The sequence below is a fragment of the Ascaphus truei genome, chromosome 3, assembly GCF_040206685.1.
Source record: "Ascaphus truei isolate aAscTru1 chromosome 3, aAscTru1.hap1, whole genome shotgun sequence".
In the NCBI taxonomy this organism is placed as follows: Eukaryota; Metazoa; Chordata; class Amphibia; order Anura; family Ascaphidae; genus Ascaphus; species Ascaphus truei.
This window is the reverse complement of record NC_134485.1, coordinates 437,574,370-437,596,041: the sequence shown is the minus strand read 5'-3', so window position 1 is coordinate 437,596,041 and position 21,672 is coordinate 437,574,370. Positions and strand designations below refer to the sequence as shown.

Genomic DNA, 21,672 nt, shown 5'->3' with positions numbered 1-21,672 from the left:
CCTTCCCTGTCCCACCCCAGTACTGACCCTTCCCTGTCCCCACCCCAGTACTGACCCTTCCCTGTCCACCCCAGTACTCTGACCCTTCCCCTGTCCCACCCCAGTACTGACCCTTCCCTGTCCACCCCAGTACTGACCCTTCCCTTGTCCCACCCCAGTACTGACCCTTCCCTTGTCCCACCCCAGTACTGACCCTTCCCTTGTCCCACCCCAGGTACTGACCCTTCCCTGTCCCACCCCAGTACTGACCCTTCCCCTGTCCCACCCCAGTACTGACCCTTCCCCAGTACCGACCCTTCCCCTGTCCCACCCCAGTACCGACCCTTCCCCTGTCCCACCCCTGTACCGACCTTCCCCTGTCCCACCCCTGTACCGACCCTTCCCCTGTCCCACCCCTGTACCGACCCTTCCCCTGTCCCACCCCTGTACCGACCCTTCCCCTGTCCCCCCCCCGTACCGACCCTTCCCCTGTCCCACCCCCCCGTACTGACCCTTCCCTGTCCCACCCCCGTACTGACCCTTCCCCTGTTTCACCCCCAGCTGTCTGTACACAAGAACGCCGACCCCTCCGAGGGGCACCACCTTCTGGTGATGAAGGGCGCCCCCGAGCGCATCCTGGACCGCTGTACCACCATCCTGCAGACAGGGCAAGGAAGTGCCGCTGGACGAAGAGCTGAAGGACTCCTTCCAAAACGCCTACCTGGAGCTGGGGGGACAGGGGGAGAGGGTGCTCGGTGAGTGGGGGGACTGGTGTGAGTGGGGGGGACTGGGTGAGTGGGGGGGACTGGGTGAGTGGGGGGGACTGGGTGAGTGGGGGGACTGGGTGAGTGGGGGGACTGGGTGGAGAGGGGGGACTGGTGAGAGGGGGGGACTGGTGGAGAGGGGGGACTGGGAGAGGGGGGGACTGGGTGGAGAGGGGGGGACTGGTGGAGGGGACTGGTGGAGGGGGACTGGGTGGAGAGGGGGGGACTGGGTGAGAGGGGGGGACTGGGTGGAGAGGGGGGGACTGGGTGGAGAGGGGGGACTGGGTGGAGAGGGGGGGACTGGGTGGAGAGGGGGGGACTGGGTGGAGAGGGGGGGACTGGGTGGAGAGGGGGGGACTGGGTGGAGAGGGGGGACTGGGTGGAGAGGGGGGGACTGGGTGGAGAGGGGGGGACTGGGTGGAGAGGGGGGGACTGGGTGGAGAGGGGGGACTGGTGGAGAGGGGGGACTGGGTGGAGAGGGGGGACTGGGTGGAGAGGGGGGGGCGGAGAGGGGGACCTCTGTGGGGGGGCGGGCGGAGAGGGGGACCTCTGTGGGGGGGCGGGGCGGAGAGGGGGACCTCTGTGGGGGGGGCGGGGCGGAGAGGGGGACCTCTGTGGGGGGGGCGGGGCGGAGAGGGGGACCTCTGTGGGGGGGGCGGGGCGGAGAGGGGGACCTCTGTGGGGGGGGCGGGGCGGAGAGGGGACCTCTGTGGGGGGGGGGCGGGGCGGAGAGGGGGACCTCTGTGGGGGGGGGCGGGGCGGAGAGGGGGACCTCTGTGGGGGGGGGCGGGGGCGGAGAGGGGGACCTCTGTGGGGGGGGCGGGGCGGAGAGGGGGACCTCTGTGGGGGGGCGGGGCGGAGAGGGGGACCTCTGTGGGGGGGGCGGGGCGGAGAGGGGGACCTCTGTGGGGGGGGCGGGGCGGAGAGGGGGACCTCTGTGGGGGGGGCGGGGCGGAGAGGGGGACCTCTGTGGGGGGGGCGGGGCGAGAGGGGGACCTCTGTGGGGGGGCGGGGCGGAGAGGGGGACCTCTGTGGGGGGGGGCGGGGCGGAGAGGGGGACCTCTGTGGCAACTACTGCTGCTGGTTATGTATGTTCTGGCTAGCGGCAGGGGGGCGGGCTGCCGTATTGACGCTAGCGGCGGGGGGACGGCTGCCGTATTGACGCTAGCGGCGGGGGGACGGGCTGCCGTTGTGACGCTAGCCGCGGGGGGACGGGCTGACGCTCGCCGCGGGGGGACGGGCTGCCGTTGTGACGCTTAGCCGCGGGGGGACGGGTCTGACGCTCGCCGCGGGGGGACCGCTCATGGCGCGTTGCGCTCACGTCCTGCCCTCTGCCCCAGGATTCTGCCACTTGAGCATGCCCGATGACCAGTACCCGGACGGGTTCCAGTTTGACACGGACGAGGTGAACTTCACCACGGAGAACCTGTGCTTCGTGGGGCTGATCTCCATGATAGACCCTCCCCGGGCCGCGGTGCGGACGCCGTGGGAAAGTGCCGCAGCGCCGGCATTAAGGTGAGCCCCCAATGCAGAACCTGGAGAGGGGGGGGGGGCGTACTGTTGCAGAACCTCGCTGGGGGGGGCGGGGGGCTGATGCAGAACCTTGCTGGGGGGGCGGGGGCTGTTGCAGAACCTTGCTGGGGGGGGCGGGGGGCTGATGCAGAACCTTGCTGGGGGGAGCCCAGGGTTGGAGTCTGACACTTAAACTACATTCCCCCCATTTCCCTCTCCCTTCCCCCCATTTCCCTCTCCCTTCCCCCCATTTCCCTCTCCCTTCCCCCCATTTCCCTCTCCCTTCCCCCATTTCCCTCTCCTCTCCCTTCCCCCCATTTCCCTCTCCCTTCCCCCCATTCCCTCTCCCTTCCCCCCATTTCCCTCTCCCTTCCCCCCATTTCCCTCTCCCCTCTCCCTTCCCCCATTTCCCTCTCCCTCTCCCTTCCCCCCCATTTCCCTCTCCCTTCCCCCCATTTTCCCTCTCCCTCTCCCTATCCCCCCCATTTCCCTCTCCCTTCCCCCCATTTCCCTCTCCCTTCCCCCCCATTTCCCTCTCCCTTCCCCCATTTCCCTCTCCTTCCCCCCATTTCCCTCTCCCTTCCCCCCATTTCCCTCTCCTTCCCCCCATTTCCCTCTCCTTCCCCCTTGCAGGTTATCATGGTGACAGGTGACCATCCCATCACTGCCAAGGCCATCGCCAAGGGTGTGGGCATAATCTCCGAGGGGAATGAGACCGAGGAGGACATCGCCGCCAGACTCAACATCCCAGTGAACCAGGTCAACCCCAGGTATGTGCAGCCGTTTCCCACCGGGCAACCTCCGCTGGCCCTGCCGTGTGGGGGCCCCGGGCAACGTAACATGTGCAGCCGTCTCCTACCGGGCAACCTCCGCTGGCCCTGCCGTGTGGGGGCCCCCCGGGCAACGTCACATGTGCAACCGTCTCCTACCGGGCAACCTCCGCTGGGCCTGCCGCGTGGGGCCCCGGGCAACGTCACGTGCAACCGTCTCCCACCGGGCAACCTCCGCTGGGCCTGCCGCGTGGGGGCCCCGGGCAACGTCACATGTGCAACCGTCTCCTACCGGGCAACCTCCGCTGGGCCTGCCGTGTGGGGGCCCCCGGGCAACGTAACGTGCAACCGTCTCCTACCGGGCAACCTCCGCTGGGCCTGCCGCGTGGGGCCCCGGGCAACGTCACATGTGCAGCCGTTTCCCACCGGGCAACCTCCGCTGGGCCTGCCGCGTGGGGCCCCGGGCAACGTAACGTGCAACCGTCTCCTACCGGGCAACCTCCGCTGGGCCTGCCGCGTGGGGGCCCCCCGGGCAACGTCACATGTGCAACCGTCTCCTACCGGGCAACCTCCGCTGGGCCTGCCGCGTGGGGCCCCGGGCAACGTAACGTGCAACCGTCTCCTACCGGGCAACCTCCGCTGGGCCTGCCGCGTGGGGGCCCCCCGGGCAACGTCACATGTGCAACCGTCTCCTACCGGGCAACCTCCGCTGGGCCTGCCGCGTGGGGGCCCCGGGCAACGTAACGTGCAACCGTCTCCTACCGAGCAACCTCCGCTGGGCCTGCCGCGTGGGGCCCCCCGGGCAACGTCGCGTGCAACAGTCTCCTACCGGGCAACCTCCGCTGGGCCTGCCGCGTGGGGCCCCCGGGCAACGTAACGTGCAACCGTCTCCTACCGGGCAACCTCCGCTGGCCCTGCCGCGTGGGGGCCCCCGGGCAACGTCGCGTGCAACCGTCTCCTACCGAGCAACCTCCGCTGGGCCTGCCGCGTGGGGGCCCCCGGGCAACGTAACGTGCAACAGTCTCCTACCGGGCAACCTCCGCTGGGCCTGCCGCGTGGGGGCCCCCGGGCAACGTCACATGTGCAACCGTCTCCTACCGGGCAACCTCCGCTGGGCCTGCCGCGTGGGGGCCCCGGGCAACGTAACGTGCAACCGTCTCCTACCGAGCAACCTCCGCTGGGCCTGCCGCGTGGGGGCCCCCCGGGCAACGTCGCGTGCAACAGTCCTCCTACCGGCAACCTCCGCTGGGCCTGCCGCGTGGGGGCCCCCCGGGCAACGTAACGTGCAACGGTCTCCTACCGGGCAACCTCCGCTGGGCCTGCCGCGTGGGGGCCCCCGGGCAACGTAACGTGCAAACCGTCTCCTACCGGGCAACCTCCGCTGGGCCTGCCGCGTGGGGGCCCCCCGGGCAACGTCACATGTGCAACCGTCTCCTACCGGGCAACCTCCGCTGGGCCTGCTGCGTGGGGGCCCCCCGGGCAACGTCACATGTGCAAACCGTCTCCTACCGGGCAACCTCCGCTGGGGCCTGCCGCGTGGGCCCCGGGCAACGTCACATGTGCAACCGTCTCCTACCGGGCAACCTCCGCTGGGCCTGCCGCGTGGGGGCCCCCCGGGCAACGTCACATGTGCAACCGTCTCCTACCGGGCAACCTCCGCTGGGCCTGCCGCGTGGGGCCCCGGGCAACGTCACATGTGCAACCGTCTCCTACCGGGCAACCTCCGCTGGGCCTGCCGCGTGGGGCCCCCCCGGGCAACGTCACATGTGCAACCGTCTCCTACCGGGCAACCTCTGCTGGGCCTGCCGCGTGGGGGGCCCCCCCGGGCAATGTCACGTGCAAACCGTCTCCTACCGGGCAACCTCCGCTGGGCCTGCCGCGTGGGGCCCCGGGCAACGTCACATGTGCAACCGTCTCTACCGAGCAACCTCCGCTGGGCCTGCCGCGTGGGGCCCCCCGGGCAACGTAACGTGCAACCGTCTCCTACCGGGCAACCTCCGCTGGGCCTGCCGCGTGGGGGCCCCCCGGGAACGTCACATGTGCAACCGTCTCCTACCGGGCAACCTCCGCTGGCCTGCCGCGTGGGGGCCCCCGGGCAATGTCACGTGCAAACCGTCTCCTACCGGGCAACCTCCGCTGGGCCTGCCGCGTGGGGGCCCCCCGGGCAACGTCACGTGCAACCGTCTCCTACCGGGCAACCTCCGCTGGGCTGCCGCGTGGGGCCCCGGGCAACGTCACGTGCAACCGTCTCCTACCGAGCAACCTCCGCTGGGCCTGCCGCGTGGGGGCCCCCCGGGCAACGTCGCGTGCAACCGTCTCCTACCGGGCAACCTCCGCTGGGCCTGCCGCGTGGGGCCCCCGGGCAACGTCACATGTGCAACCGTCTCCTACCGGGCAACCTCCGCTGGGCCTGCCGCGTGGGGGCCCCCCGGGCAATGTCACGTGCAACCGTCTCCTACCGGGCAACCTCCGCTGGGCCTGCCGCGTGGGGGCCCCCGGGCAATGTCACGTGCAACCGTCTCCTACCGGGCAACCTCCGCTGGGCCTGCCGCGTGGGGGCCCCCCGGGCAACGTCACATGTGCAACCGTCTCCTACCGGGCAACCTCCGCTGGCCCTGCCGCGTGGGGGCCCCCCGGGCAATGTCACGTGCAACCGTCTCCTACCGGGCAACCTCCGCTGGGCCTGCCGCGTGGGGCCCCCGGGCTTATTTGGGGTCCCGTGACTCGTGTAGATGCCACTCTGTAGGGTTTGTGGGGTGCCGGGTGGGACTTTATTGTGGTGGGGTCTGCAGCGTATGACCCTGCTGGTCTCCCCCCCCCCCAGAGATGCAAAGGCCTGTGTGATCCACGGCTCAGACCTGAAGGACATGGCCGCCGAGCAGATGGACGACATCCTGAGATACCACACGGAGATCGTGTTCGCCAGGACCTCCCCCCAGCAGAAACTCATCATTGTGGAAGGCTGTCAGCGTCAGGTGAGCACCGGGACCTGGCACGGTATCCCCCCGGGGGGGTAGCGAGGGGCCGGGCATAGGGTATCACCCCGGGGGGGCAGCGAGGGGCCGGGCACAGGGTATCCCCCCGGGGGGCAGCGAGGGGCTGGGCACAGGATATCACCCCGGGGGACCTGTGTGCAGAACTAGGGGGCAGCGAGGGGCTGGGCACAGGATATCACCCCGGGGGGATCTGTGTGCAGAACTAGGGGGGCAGCGAGGGGCCGGGCACAGGATATCACCGTGGGGGATCTGTGTGCAGAACTAGGGGGGCAGCGAGGGGCCGGGCACAGGATATCACCCCGGGGGGATCTGGGCTGTTTGCAGAACTATCCCGACACTGCTCGTGTAATGCACGTTCGTGTGGGATACTGCTTGGTTCTGGGCTTTATGTAAAGGATTGGTTCTGTTTGGGCTTTGCTAGGTGTCTTCATGTTGCGTTTCTCACAGGGTGCCATTGTGGCCGTGACGGGAGACGGTGTGAATGATTCCCCCGCTCTGAAGAAGGCCGATATTGGGATTGCGATGGGTATCTCTGGCTCGGACGTCTCCAAGCAGGCGGCTGACATGATCCTGCTGGATGATAACTTTGCTTCCATCGTCACCGGGTGGAAGAAGGTGAGGGCTCCCGGCTGTACCCGGGGATGCTGGCACTCAGGGAAGTGTATGGACATGTTCTGTACCCGGGGAAGCTGGCACTCAGGGAAGTGTATGGACATGTTCTGTACCCGGGGAAGCTGGCACTCAGGGAAGTGTATGGACATGTTCTGTACCCGGGGAAGCTGGCACTCGGGGGCAGTGTATGGACATGTTCTGTACCCGGGGAAGCTGGCACTCGGGGGCAGTGTATGGACATGTTCTGTACCCGGGGATGCTGGCACTCGGGGGCAGTGTATGGACATGTTCTGTACCCGGGGAAGCTGGCACTCGGGGGCAGTGTATGGACATGTTCTGTACCCGGGGATGCTGGCACTCAGGGAAGTGTATGGACATGTTCTGTACCCGGGGAAGCTGGCACTCGGGGGCAGTGTATGGACATGTTCTGTACCCGGGGAGCTGGCACTCGGGGGCAGTGTATGGACATGTTCTGTACCCGGGGAAGCTGGCACTCGGGGGCAGTGTATGGACATGTTCTGTACCCGGGGATGCTGGCACTCGGGGGCAGTGTATGGACATGTTCTGTACTCGGGGAAGCTGGCACTCGGGGGCAGTGTATGGACATGTTCTGTACCCGGGGATGCTGGCACTCGGGGGCAGTGTATGGACATGTTCTGTACCCGGGGAAGCTGGCACTCGGGGGCAGTGTATGGACATGTTCTGTACCCGGGGAAGCTGGCACTCAGGGAAGTGTATGGACATGTTCTGTACCCGGGGAAGCTGGCACTCAGGGAAGTGTATGGACATGTTCTGTACCCGGGGAAGCTGGCACTCGGGGGCAGTGTATGGACATGTTCTGTACCCGGGGAAGCTGGCACTCTGGGGCAGTGTATGGACATGTTCTGTACCCGGGGAAGCTGGCACTCGGGGGCAGTGTATGGACATGTTCTGTACCCGGGGAAGCTGGCACTCGGGGGCAGTGTATGGACATGTTCTGTACCCGGGGAAGCTGGCACTCGGGGGCAGTGTATGGACATGTTCTGTACCCGGGGAAGCTGGCACTCGAGGGCAGTGTATGGACATGTTCTGTACCCGGGGAAGCTGGCACTCAGGGCAGTGTATGGACATGTTCTGTACCCGGGGAAGCTGGCACTCGAGGGCAGTGTATGGACATGTTCTGTACCCGGGGAAGCTGGCACTCGGGGGCAGTGTATGGACATGTTCTGTACCCGGGGAAGCTGGCACTCGGGGGCAGTGTATGGACATGTTCTGTACCCGGGGAAGCTGGCACTCAGGGAAGTGTATGGACATGTTCTGTACCCGGGGAAGCTGGCACTCGGGGGCAGTGTATGGACATGTTCTGTACCCGGGGAAGCTGGCACTCGGGGGCAGTGTATGGACATGTTCTGTACCCGGGGAAGCTGGCACTCGAGGGCAGTGTATGGACATGTTCTGTACCCGGGGAAGCTGGCACTCGGGGGCAGTGTATGGACATGTTCTGTACCCGGGGAAGCTGGCACTCGGGGGCAGTGTATGGACATGTTCTGTACCCGGGGAAGCTGGCACTCAGGGAAGTGTATGGACATGTTCTGTACCCGGGGAAGCTGGCACTCAGGGAAGTGTATGGACATGTTCTGTACCCGGGGATGCTGGCACTCGGGGGCAGTGTATGGACATGTTCTGTACCCGGGGAAGCTGGCACTCGGGGGCAGTGTATGGACATGTTCTGTACCCGGGGAAGCTGGCACTCGGGGGCAGTGTATGGACATGTTCTGTACCCGGGGATGCTGGCACTCGGGGAAGTGTATGGACATGTTCTGTACCCGGGGATGCTGGCACTCGGGGGCAGTGTATGGACATGTTCTGTACCCGGGGAAGCTGGCACTCGGGGGCAGTGTATGGACATGTTCTGTACCCGGGGAAGCTGGCACTCGGGGGCAGTGTATGGACATGTACTGTACCCGGGGATGCTGGCACTCGGGGGCAGTGTATGGACATGTTCTGTACCCGGGGAAGCTGGCACTCGGGGGCAGTGTATGGACATGTTCTGTACCCGGGGAAGCTGGCACTCGGGGGCAGTGTATGGACATGTTCTGTACCCGGGGAAGCTGGCACTCGGGGGCAGTGTATGGACATGTTCTGTACCCGGGGAAGCTGGCACTCAGGGAAGTGTATGGACATGTTCTGTACCCGGGGAAGCTGGCACTCGGGGGCAGTGTATGGACATGTTCTGTACCCGGGGAAGCTGGCACTCGGGGGCAGTGTATGGGCATGTTCTGTACCCGGGGAAGCTGGCACTCGGGGGCAGTGTATGGACATGTTCTGTACCCGGGGAAGCTGGCACTCGGGGGCAGTGTATGGACATGTTCTGTACCCGGGGAAGCTGGCACTCGGGGGCAGTGTATGGACATGTTCTGTACCCGTTGGGCTCTAGATATGGAGACATTTTTTGAGCGCCCAGGTGGGCCCTCATGTTTTATATAAGGATCTTTCTAACGGTTATGGCTGAGTTGTCTAATTTCTAACGTTGGTAGACCCATCAGTGTGCTCGGTGTTGGAGGGATAACTTGTACCCTGGTGTCTCTGATAGTGCCGCCCTTGCAGCATTACGTTGCTGGCTGAGATTTAACTCCTTCTTCCCTCTTTCAGGTCGTCTGATCTTTGACAACCTGAAGAAGTCCATCGCATACACTCTGACCAGTAACATCCCCGAGATCACCCCCTTCCTCATCTTCATCATCGCCAACATCCCACTCCCACTGGGGACAGTCACCATCCTGTGTATTGACCTGGGCACTGACATGGTGAGCACACGGGCCTCACTGCTGCAGCATTAATACTCTCCTCCTGCTCGCCAAGCAGATATATCCCATCAGCATTAATACTATAACCCTGCTCACACATGTGAAGAGTTATTGCGTCAGGCCTCCTGCTCGCGAGCACCATAAATGTGTAACGCCGTTACTCACAGAACACCGGCCCCCCGCAGGTAGCTGGAGTCGGTGTATGGGAGACACCTCCATATGTATTGGGGGTCCGATTACAAATTAAAGCTTGTGTACCCACAACCACACACGTACACTGCGCCACAACTCCAATGTGACAATATATACATGAAGAAGCTTGTATAGGAGGATGTGGCAGCCATGGGCACTGACTCCCCGCCAGTGTATAGGAGGATGTGGCAGCCATGGGGACGGACTCCCCGCCAGTGTATAGGAGGATGTGGCAGCCATGGGGACGGACTCCCCGCCAGTGTATAGGAGGATGTGGCAGCCATGGGGACGGACTCCCCGCCAGTGTATAGGAGGATGTGGCAGCCATGGGGACGGACTCCCCGCCAGTGTATAGGAGGATGTGGCAGCCATGGGGACTGACTCCCCGCCAGTGTATAGGAGTACTTTCATATGGAGTATGTGTTAAACACCTTCTCTTTCCAGGTCCCTGCTATCTCTCTGGCTTATGAACAAGCTGAGAGCGACATCATGAAGAGACAGCCCAGAAACCCCAAGACAGACAAGCTTGTGAACGAGAGACTGATTAGTATGGCGTACGGGCAGATCGGTAGGTGCTGGCGCCTGTGTTCTGCGTGCGTTCTGAGACGGTCTGATCCAATCTGCCCACCACGGGCTCTTGGATGAGTCTTTACACTTGAAGACCCTTCATAACACTGGTTAGATTCTGACCTGCAGAGCTTACAATTGAAGAGCTGACACTTGTGATAACCGCAGCTCAGACCGTGCCCTTTGTCTCCCCGCTGCTCTCTGGCTGCTGTTCTCTGGGGGTGCAGCGCCTGTGCCAGGCTCCTCGTTGTCCCAGCTCCCTTGTGACTTCTCCCCCTCTCCCCCCCCCCAGGTATGATCCAGGCCCTGGGCGGCTTCTTCACATACTTTGTGATCCTGGCAGAGAACGGCTTCCTGCCGTCGACTCTACTCGGGATCCGAGTGAACTGGGACGACCGCTGGGTGAACGATGTGGAAGACAGCTACGGGCAGCAGTGGGTGAGTGTGGGACAGGGTTGTGGGTGAGTGGGCAGTGCTTTGGGTGAGTGAGGATGTGGGACACTGCTACGGGCAGCAGTGTGAGTAGGGATGTGGGACAGGGCTTCGGGCAGCTTCCCGGGGCTTAGTTTGCAGGACTGGGTGCGTATTATCACAGTGTGAGCTTGGCATTCTGTAACTGAATCCTTCCTTGTAGACATACGAGCAGCGGAAGATCGTGGAGTTCACATGCCACACCTCGTTCTTTGTCAGCATCGTGGTGGTACAATGGGCTGACTTAATAATCTGCAAGACCAGGAAAAACTCTGTGTTCCAGCAGGGCATGAAGTGAGTGCGATTGTTACTGGCACTGAGTGTCCGTCCTAATGCTGAGCAGTGAGGCTCACGGCATGAAGTGAGTGAGATGTTACTGGCACAGAGTGTCCGTCCTAATGCCGAGCAGTGAGGCTCACGGCATGAAGTGAGTGAGATGTTACTGGGACTGAGTGTCCGCCCTAATGCTGAGCAGTGAGGCTCGCACTGCATGAAGTGAGTGAGATGTTACTGGGACTGAGTGTCCGCCCTAATGCTGAGCAGTGTGGGCCTCGCTGCTGGGAGGGGCGTTCCTGCTGTAATAGCAGTAATTGGGTTATTGTTAAGATTGCGTTGAGACAGGAGGGCACTTATTTTTGGGCTTGGGGCCTGCAGTGACTGCTGTTGACCAGAGCGGGAAGAAGACCTGACCCTTTTTTTCCTCCACCCAACTAGGAACAAGATCCTGATATTCGGGCTCTTTGAAGAGACGGCCCTGGCGGCTTTCCTGTCGTACTGCCCAGGGATGGACGTGGCACTGCGCATGTACCCACTCAAGTAAGAGGCCTCTTCCTATTCCCCCAGCTGTCACATGGGGTTAATCGGGTCGGGCATGGCCCGTACACGGTGTCCTTTTTCCAGTGTCGCATGGGGTCAATGGCAGAAATGCCTGGTGATCTCAGCTCACTATAGAAAAGGGCTTTATCGCCTGCGAGATGCATGTAATCTCCTCTCTGGGGGAGCTGGGAGGTCTTGCATGGAACCTGAACACGTATTCTCCAGCTTCCTTTGGGCGAGCGGCGCTCCTGTGAGGTTGGCGAGGGCGGCTGGGGGTTTTGGTTTGTGCCTGGTTATAATGGCTCATTTATAATCTGTTTATTTTCTTTCCTCACAGGCCAACCTGGTGGTTCTGTGCCTTCCCATACTCGCTACTCATCTTTGTATATGATGAAATCCGCAAGCTGATTATCCGGCGCAGCCCTGGTGGTGAGTATATGGCAGCCATCACAAGTCATGTGACTTGGACAACTTGCCACATCTTGCTGAGCCCTGCTGTGTTTCCTCTCGCTGCCCTCGCACACATGTCCCGGGTTTGGGTGTGACTCGGGCACCACTGCCGTGTCTCGGGTTTGGCTGACATGGGCGCCACGGCCGTGTCCTGGGTTTGGGTTTGGCTGACATGGGCGCCACGGCCGTGTCCTTGGTTTGACCTGGGCGCCACTGTCGTGTCGGGTTTGGCTGACGTGGGCGCCACGGCCGTGTCCCGAGTTTGACGTGGGCGTCACTGCAGTGTCCAGGGTTTGGTTTGACTTATGTGGGCGCCACTGACGTGTCCCGGGTTTGATTGACATGGGCGCCACTGACGTGTCCCGGGTTTGATTGACGTGGGTGCCACTGACGTGTCCCGGGTTTTGGTTTGACTTACGTGGGCGCCACTGACATGTGCACCACTAACATGTCCCAGGTTTGACTGACATGGGCGCCACTGACATGTCCAGGGTTTGGGTTTGACTGGCGTGGGCGCCACGGCAGTGTCCCGGGTTTGTCTGACGCTTGTCTCTGCTTCCTTTCCAGGTTGGGTGGAGAAGGAGACTTATTATTAATGCCTGCTGTTTGTCCCGACATTTCACTTCACTCCCGCTCCCTTCCCGTCTGCCTGCTCCCCCTCATTCCCTGCGTGCACCTGTCCGGCTCGGCCTGTTTCCGTGGAAGAGATGCGTTTGGCGAGGGGCGCAGTTTCGCCTGTGTGCGTCCTGTACAGAGTTCATTGTGCCTTCTCTGTTTTAGTTTTTGTAAGGGGAGTGCATCCGAAAAAGATGTTTTATATATCTGCGTTTTTACAAATAAAGGCGGATTTGAGGAGGTCACTCCTGTCTTGTTTATGGGGTTAGTTCCGGTGGAGAAGGTCTTGGGTTTGTCCCCAAGGGGCAGGCAAAAATGTAAACCTAAATCTTCATGCTCCTCTCAGGGAGGCGGCTGCCAGCTCCCGGACTCGCTGAGAAGGAGCTCCAGGAATCCCTTTTAAGCAGGGAATATATGGGCTTCATTTCCCAGTTTCGGTAGCTCACTGAAGATGAGGCGCCTCGTTGGCGTGTCTCAGGAGGGACTTAGAAGCGTCATCTTGGATTTGGGCTGTTTATTCAGTTTATAGGAAATGTCGTTTAAAAACAAAAAACCCCTAATGAGCCAGGTAAAGACTGGAGCGGTACCTATTCTACAGAAACACGCCTGCGTCGGCTGCTGAATCTCTCCAGGCCGGTTATATTGGGTTGTTCTTGCTAGCTTAAATCCTGAAGTGGTCGGCGAAACGCGTTGAGTTTGATTCCACGGACTGACTCCATTTCCGGGAAGAAGTGACACTGAGGTCATTAGGGACGCAGAAAGCCAGCACCAGCGGCGGAGACCACGCGCATCACGAGAGCCCTGTTTGTTATTACATGCGCATATTTGTTCCAGTTGTGAGCGCACATCTTGATGTTTATAGCTTTTACCTTTATAAAATTGTAGACTGTCTACACTATTGTTTGGTATTTTCTATTTTCGCGAGATCTATTGGTACAGCAACAAGCATTCACCACGCCGGATCAGGGATCTACCTGATCTAAGTGACAGGAGAGCTACTGTGTATACCACGCAGTCCTTATACAGGGACTTTCCTTCCTGTCTGCACAAGCATCGCCATATTTAGTCCTTCCCTCTCTGGAATATCCTGCCGTCCGAAGATCACGCGGAGCTGTTCTTCATACCGGGCGCGAGCTGTTCCACCGTTTAATTTCCTGGGTTTCTTTTCAGTGCTTTATAAGATTACACTATTTAGATTTTTCACTATATACTGGGGGTTCATGGCCCTGTATGTGGGGGTTCATGGCCCTACATGTGGGGGAGGAGGGTTGTTGGCCCTGTATGTGGTGGTTGTTGGCCCTGTATGTGGGGGAGGAGGGTTGTTGGCCCTGTATGTGGGGGAGGAGGGTTGTTGGCCCTGTATGTGGGGGTTCATGGCCCTGTATGTGGGGGAGGAGGGTTGTTGGCCCTGTATGTGGGGGTTCATGGCCCTGTATTTGGGGGAGGAGGGTTGTTGGCCCTGTATGTGGGGGTTCATGGCCCTGTATTTGGGGGAGGAGGGTTGTTGGCCCTGTATGTGGGGGTTCATGGCCCTGTATGCGGGGTGGGGGGGGTTCATTTCCAGCGTTCATCAGGGGTGCTCAACTACTCCATGCCCCCCCAAACAGGTCAGGTTTTCAGAATGTTCCTGCTTCCTATGCTGAAGCAGAGAGCCTTAAAACCTGACCTGTTGGAGGATTGGGGTTCAGCACCCATGGTCTATATCACATTATTTTCTGTCTCTTAAGAGTGCATGGCACCCCCACACACTGACATGGTACCCCTTTGTGCTGGTTTCATGGCACTATCTCCTAGGTTGGTAGAGAATTGCGCTAGGAGACCCTTTTATGCGCACTTATTTTTCTGGGTAACATCGGCCTTTTCAAGAGAATTTATCCTGCTTCGAATCAGTATTTTATTTCCCCACTTTGGGCTCTTTGATTATTTTTTTTATTAATGCCTGCTTATGATAGAAGGGAAAACCCAGTGTATGTAGGAAAGGGGAACACCCCCCAGTGTATGTAGGAAAAGGGACCCCCCACCCAGTGTATGTAGGAAAAGGGAACACCCCCCCTCCCCCCCCAGTGTATGTAGGAAAAGGAAACACCCCCCCAGTGTATGTAGGAAAAGGGAACACCCCCCCAGTGTATGTAGGAAAAGGGGAAACCCCCCGTGTATGTATATATGGAATGGGGAGTAAACTCCAGAACCGGTGCTCTGAAATCACACACAAGCACTGTGATAATGAGCGATGAATGTATCAGTCCTGCAACAGTTCAAATCCACTTCGGTATAGGCATATAAAGAGGGCTCCATATGTGCCATAAATGCCCAATCCTCAGGAAGGGGGCTAGAATGTGGTAGGGAGCAGGGGTCAAAGGAGGACACTATAGAGAGAGTACACTCCACCACTATCCTCACAAATCCTGGCGTCCAATGCACAGCCCAAGAGCCCCTCGGGGCGTATTACTCACGAAGCTTGTCCCGTAGATCTAGTTGATCTACGCTGTATCGGGGATCCGATATCTGTGCAGTGTCGGCGTGCTCCAGCCTCGAAGTCAGGAAAAGAAGGAAGTATGGCGGTTTACTGCCGTCCGTGTGGGTAATGAAAAAGCACAGCTGATAAATTAAAAATGGTAACTTTTAATGTGCACTAGATATACAAAAACTGACGCGTTTCGCCCTGTAACTAGGACTTTGACAAAGTCCTAGTTACAGGATGAAACGCGTCAGTGTATGTAGGAAAAGATGTGCCAGGCGGCTCTTCCTGGAACGGTTCTCCTAGCTCTCAGAGCTGGCAGTGTCCATCTCCTGCCTGGTGAAGGTTGTGGGACCCCGAGGTGAGGGGACATCTGATCTTCACCGACCCGTTCTACATTCATGAAACAATGTGCAGTGACACACGGCCCCCATTTCCCAGTTGGGCCATTCACAACCGCTGCTATGTCTGGGTAATGTGCGTGCTCAATTATTTAAGATGTTGGAGCTTTTGTGAGAATTCATAGATAAAATGTACAGTGAATAGATGTTGCCAAAACTCACCGGTCTCCCCTTCACGTGTACAGAGCTCACCGGTCTCCCCTTCACGTGTACAGAGCTCACCGGTCTCCCCTTCACATGTACAGAGCTCACCGGTCTCCCCTTCACGTGTACAGAGCTCACCGGTCTCCCCTTCACATGTACAAAGCTGTCCAACGCTCACCTGTCTCCCCTTCACGTGTACAGAGCTCACCGGTCTCCCCTTCACATGTACAAAGCTGTCCAACGCTCACCTGTCTCCCCTTCACGTGTACAGAGCTCACCGGTCTCCCCTTCACATGTACAAAGCTGTCCAACGCTCACCTGTCTCCCCTTTACATGTACAGAGCTGTCCAATGCTCACCGGTCTCCCCTTCATGTGTACAGAGCTTTCCAAAGCTCACCTGTCTCCCCTTCACGTGTACAGAGCTCACCGGTCTCCCCTTTACATGTACAGAGCTGTCCAAAGGTCACCGGTCTCCCCTTCACGTGTACTGAGCTTTCCAAAGCTCACCGGTCTCCCCTTCACGTATATGGACCTTTCCAAAGCTCACCGGTCTCCCCTTCACGTGTACAGAGCTCACCGGTCTCCCCTTCACATGTACGGAGCTTTCCAAAGCTCACCGGTCTCCCCTTCATGTGTACTGAGCTTTCCAAAGCTCACCGGTCTCCCCTTCACATGTACAGAGCTTTCCAAAGCTCACCGGTTTCCCCTTCATGTGTACAGAGCTCACCGGTCTCCCCTTCATGTGTACAGACCTTTCCAAAGCGTACCGGTCTCCCCTTCACATGTACAGACCTTTCCAAAGCTCACCGGTCTCACCTTCACATGTACAGACCTTTCCCAAGCTCACCGGTCTCCCCTTCACATGTACAGAGCTTTCCAAAGCTCACCGGTCTCACCTTCACATGTACAGAGCTTTCCAAAGCTCACCGGTCTCTCCTTCACGTGTACAGACCTTTCCAAAGCTCACCGGTCTCCCCTTCCCGTGTACAGACCTTTCCAAAGCTTACCGGTCTCACCTTCACATGTACAGACCTTTCCAAAGCTTACCGGTCTCACCTTCACATGTACAGACCTTTCCAAAGCTCACCGGTCTCCCCTTCACATGTACAGAGCTTTCCAAAGCTCACCGGTGTCCCCTCCATGTGTACAGAGCTCACCGGTCTCCCCTTCACGTGTACAGACCTTTCCAAAGCTCACCGGTCACCCCTTCACGTGTACAGACCTTTCCAAAGCTCACCGGTCTCCCCTTCACATGTACAGACATTTCCCAAGCTCACCGGTCTCTCCTTCACGTGTACAGACATTTCCCAAGCTCACCGGTCTCACCTTCACATGTACAGACATTTCCCAAGCTCACCGGTCTCTCCTTCACGTGTACAGACATTTCCCAAGCTCACCGGTCTCCCCTTCACATGTACAGAGCTTTCCAAAGCTCACCGGTCTCCCCTTCACGTGTACAGACCTTTCCAAAGCTCACCGGTCTCCCCTTCATGTATTCTCCTGCAGCCCGGAACCGCGGGAAGGGATCTGTTACGTTCTGGGTTCCGTTACGTTCTGGGTTCCATGCCAGACTCTTCCATTCTGGATATTCCTGCAGGGTCTATGGGAATTGAGAAAACGTAAATAAAAAACAGTCTGAGGTTATTTTGAAACAGAATAACACGTGAATTTATTCAAGTCAAGTGCACAACGGAGACAGCTTCAAAACAAAAGCTCTCTAACAATAACACGATATACCATATTTTTATACCCTAAATCCTAAAGCTCCACCCCTTTATGGGGGGGCTTGCACGTCACTAAACATTACCTCATTTTGAGATACATAACAATACTAAAGCTGATGTCATTTTGTAATACATAATAATACTGAATAACTGTATGTCAGCTAAAAACCATTATGGGGTTAAATGGGATGTGCCTATTCTGCCACTTGGCACATTGTGTGAGAAACAGTTTCTCTGTAAGAATCTGAGCTTATCTCACGGGTTCTCACAACCTTTGGCCTGTTTAGATTGGATGAGGAAGGATCAATAAATTCAGCTAAGAGCGAAAACCTTCCATTCTCTGCTTCACACATTTGTTTATGCAGAAATGAAACACAGAAATTAAGACTCACAGAGACGAGACAAGATGGCGGATTGAAATATTCACACAAAATGGCTTCATCCTAAATGCTGTTATGTTGTTATGCCAGACCCCCTAATTTCTCATCTTCGTCAGTCCCTCCTCTGATTCTTTAAAACTTTGTTTTTTGAGAATTATTGGTATGATTTTAGTCCAGAAACACGTTGGGAGGCACAGGGGTGCCCCAGCATTTAATAATGCTGCTTGAGGGTATAGGACAGTGCACGAGGGTGCCTGCCAAATGTAGTCATAGTCTCGTATGGCGTTATAGCCAAATTCTTTTCCAGAGTTAGAACACTGTACTTGGCATCTTCTTTCTTCAAGGGACTGCTGTAAATTGGTTCTGCAAACAATGACATTATGTCTGCAGAGGGGGTAGCACATTTGTGGATCATGCCTTTAACAAACGTAACACAAACATAGATAACAACGAGTATCACACACACACACATTACTGCATTCAAAAATTTCGCTCCTAGTGATCCTACCAATCCACCCAGCCCCAAAGGGTCCCAGTCTGTGTCACCTTCCTTCCTAAGTCTTTCTTGAATTTCTTCTATCTTATCTAACTCATGTTGTACCTTGCCACTCTGATATTGGATGAAAACACAACATTGTTCTTTAATTAGGGCACATACACCTCCTTTTGATGCTAAAATGTTCTAATTCTGTTTTGTAAGGCCATAAGCCTGATCTGAACCTGTTCTTGGTTTAGTGCTGCAATAGCTGTAGTGGTGAGATTGAGGACATCATCTAACACATCTGTTAATATATTAAGCCTGTCATATAGTAACCCAACTCCTACATTTAGAACTAAACTAACCCAAAATTGTTCTTTAAACTACTTTTCAGCCCTGCAATATTTGGTGTTTTTCTCTTGTTTCTGGTTGTTGGGGGCACTTGACCCATAAATTGATTCTTGTTCCTAGTGTGTGATACACCCTTTAAAGAGGTTCCCTTAAAAAATGGGAAAATACAGAAATTATACACATAATACTAAAAACCTTATTTTATGCAAGCAACCTTTCTTTGGATATGCAGTTGCTAGATAAAGGAAATGGCATCTATCTCTATCATCATATATTTTCAGCTATTACTGAAAATTGAAGGGGTTTGGTATCTGTGGAAGCGAAATGCCTGATCCTCACCCCTGCACGCATTGTATACATCATTCACTCAGAATATCAGAACAGACGATGTCTGCGATGAGTCAAAATGGCTGACATGATCCTTTCCTTGTGGCTGACACACGCCCCTGGGTGACCCCCTCCTTTCGGTGGAGGTGCAACACACTTCTGGATCAAAGTTTTGCTGCATATGACACATACATAGAGAGTGATGAGTACTGTCAAAACACATACAAGAGCATTCACAAGCCACGCTTCCAGGAAACCAATCCTCCCATCAAGGCTCAATTGTACATACACCTTAAATTTCTAACTTAAACACACTCTAAAGAATAAAAATATTGAGTCTCTGAAAAATGAAATGTTCTGATAGAAATCAGGAATATTGAGTCTCTGAAAAAATAGAATGTTTTGAGTCTTTGAAAAAATGAAATGTTCCTGATAAGATCAGGCCTCTGCCTGGTATCTTATTTTCCTCGTTGGTTAACGGTCAAAGTTTATGTCTCGTCAAAACGTTAACTTGATGCGGCTGTGCTTTAGGTGACTTTGGTCTTTGGTGGAGCTGGAACGAGCTTTACTGTACTTTGGGTCCAGGGAAAGAACTCTGCCACTTTAATTGCTGTATTGGTGGTTAGTACGGGCCCTTTCATCTGGGATGAAGAGCATGCTTGCGTAGGAAATATTTAACTATTAACCCCTTCTCGAGTAGGTGCACTTTCAACTTTGCCTAGAGAGACTCAAAACATGCATTAGTGGCATACAATACTTATTAATTGTTTTATTACCAATAGATGGTCCTTAATTTGTTCCTTTGAACTACTGATAGTCATAAGTCATCCCATAAGTGTCTCATAGGGAGATAATTTATACCTAGGAACAAATTCTTGTATCAATGTGTTTACTACTGTCTTAACATCTGCATATAGACAGACGTATCTCCTATTAATGCTCCTCATATTTAAAACTAAGCAGCTAATGTGGACTTGACTGTACTACAATCTAAGTTCCTAAGACTTTGGGCCTCATCCATTGTCAAACCAATTGCTTCCATAATCAACTCTATCCTGTCTACAGGCCATATCCCTAAGACCTGGAAAACTACCAGAGCTGTCCCAATCTTCAAAAGTGGGGACAAAAACAATGTCTCAAACTACAGACCAATCTCTCTTCTCCCCATACACACGTGCTCTCATTCATGCCTCACTGTCATCTCCTCCAATGCAAATGGTATCAACCTTTTTATAAAATACTAACTAACCTTAAAACTTGCCCCACAAATTAAACATCCCAATAGCCTGCACTCATGGCTATTATTCCACACACAGTCACTCCTACCACACCCATTGTGGCCAAGCACTGCCATCTACAGCACTTATTCCCTCACCTGCTATCTCTGTAAATTCCCCTCAAACCTTAGATTGTAAACTCTTAAGGGCAGGGATTTCCTTTCCTATTGTCTGATTTTGCTGCACTTACTATTCTATTATAATTCCCTCTACTGTATTCTTTGTGAAGTGCTGAGTACATTTTTGACGCTATACATAAAGTCATACACTACAATACACTACTATCCAAAGTCATGGACAAACATGTGTTCACTCCCAATTAAACAATTACTATACTAAGACAAATGCCCCTAGCCAATTCCAATCTGGCCTCCACCCCAAACACTCAATTGTAACTATTCTGCTAAAAATGTGAAATGCCTTGCATATAATGTATACCCTGCTCACTTATGTAACTGCATTTGCAACTATATATCACCTGTCCTTTAACTCTATACCAAGAACATATCCAAAAACGAGAGGTGACTCCTAATGCACCACTTCCTGGCAAAACATTCTACAAATAAATAATAAATTAGCAACTAGGATGTTGTTTGCTTAATCAGCAGACTTAGAATGATATATTATACAGTGATTTTAACAGTAACTACTGCTTATTATAAAATAGAACACCTATGGAAAAATAAATGGTTAGAAGTTATAAAATACATCACATATTCAGATAACAGTCAAATGCTTTTGTATAGGACTTCACACTTAATTTCTTGTAATATAATCTCTTTGCACAGTGCCGAACACACAGCCAGCGTTATTTTTTTTAAAAGACACTCAGAGAAAAATTTCAGAGCTTGTTTATCTTGGGCAATTTGCCAGCCCGGACATTTCGCCAAAAAAGACCTTGAGAGTGCCAAGCAGATAACAAAACAGCTTCTCAGTCTTCTAAATATTAATTACTGAATTGAAATTTCAGCTCAAAATTAAAAATGGAGCTCTCTTCACAGCAATAAAAACGAAAAAATTTATGGCCTCAAAAAATAAAAATATGGCCTCTCAAAAAATAAAAATATGGCCTCTCAAAAAATAAAAATGCGGCCTCTTAAAAATAGAAATGGGACAATTAACTAAACTGAGGTTAGATCAACTTATGAACATACCTTATATAATTTAAACAATACGTGCGAGCTTAAAATCTCTCCAACACATCCTAATCCTATAGAAATGCAATTGACATATTTTTACTGGTTTACACACAATACAGAAACCACAATACAGACACACAAAGAACATAGACACAAACTTCTCTCCTACACAACGAATCAGCTTCTCATATAAATAACCTGCTTTTAAAACTAATTTTTTTGCATGCTCCGGAGCTTTTGAGTTAACTTTTCGTATCTTTTGCACATTCCTTTGGAGAAAAAGGGGGGTTTTTGGCGTGGTCTGTGCTGCTGTTATTCTGATTCTCTTTCCAGTTGCCATTAGAACAGAAGGAAAAAAAATATTTTCTGGTTTAAAAGACCCATTCGTGTGGCCAGTACGAACAAACCTTTTAAATTCCATTCTTTCTCTTCTACTCTCTCTCTTAGGGCTGCTCTGCAATT

The 21,672-nt window shown here is 55.4% G+C and overlaps 1 protein-coding gene across 1 annotated transcript in view; it reads left to right on the top strand.

Moving 5' to 3' along the window:
* Positions 1 to 13,421, top strand: part of ATP1A1 (ATPase Na+/K+ transporting subunit alpha 1) — a 74,766-nt gene extending 61,345 nt beyond the window's left edge. The window contains 12 exon segments of the mRNA XM_075592962.1: positions 2,084 to 2,218; positions 2,221 to 2,258; positions 2,889 to 3,025; positions 5,850 to 6,000; positions 6,469 to 6,626; positions 9,239 to 9,419; positions 10,056 to 10,179; positions 10,471 to 10,616; positions 10,813 to 10,943; positions 11,364 to 11,465; positions 11,803 to 11,894; positions 12,483 to 13,421. Coding sequence (XP_075449077.1) covers positions 2,084 to 2,218; positions 2,221 to 2,258; positions 2,889 to 3,025; positions 5,850 to 6,000; positions 6,469 to 6,626; positions 9,239 to 9,419; positions 10,056 to 10,179; positions 10,471 to 10,616; positions 10,813 to 10,943; positions 11,364 to 11,465; positions 11,803 to 11,894; positions 12,483 to 12,511 — 1,424 coding nt within the window. The 3' untranslated portion in view covers positions 12,512 to 13,421.
* The last annotated feature ends 8,251 nt before the right edge of the window (positions 13,422 to 21,672 follow it).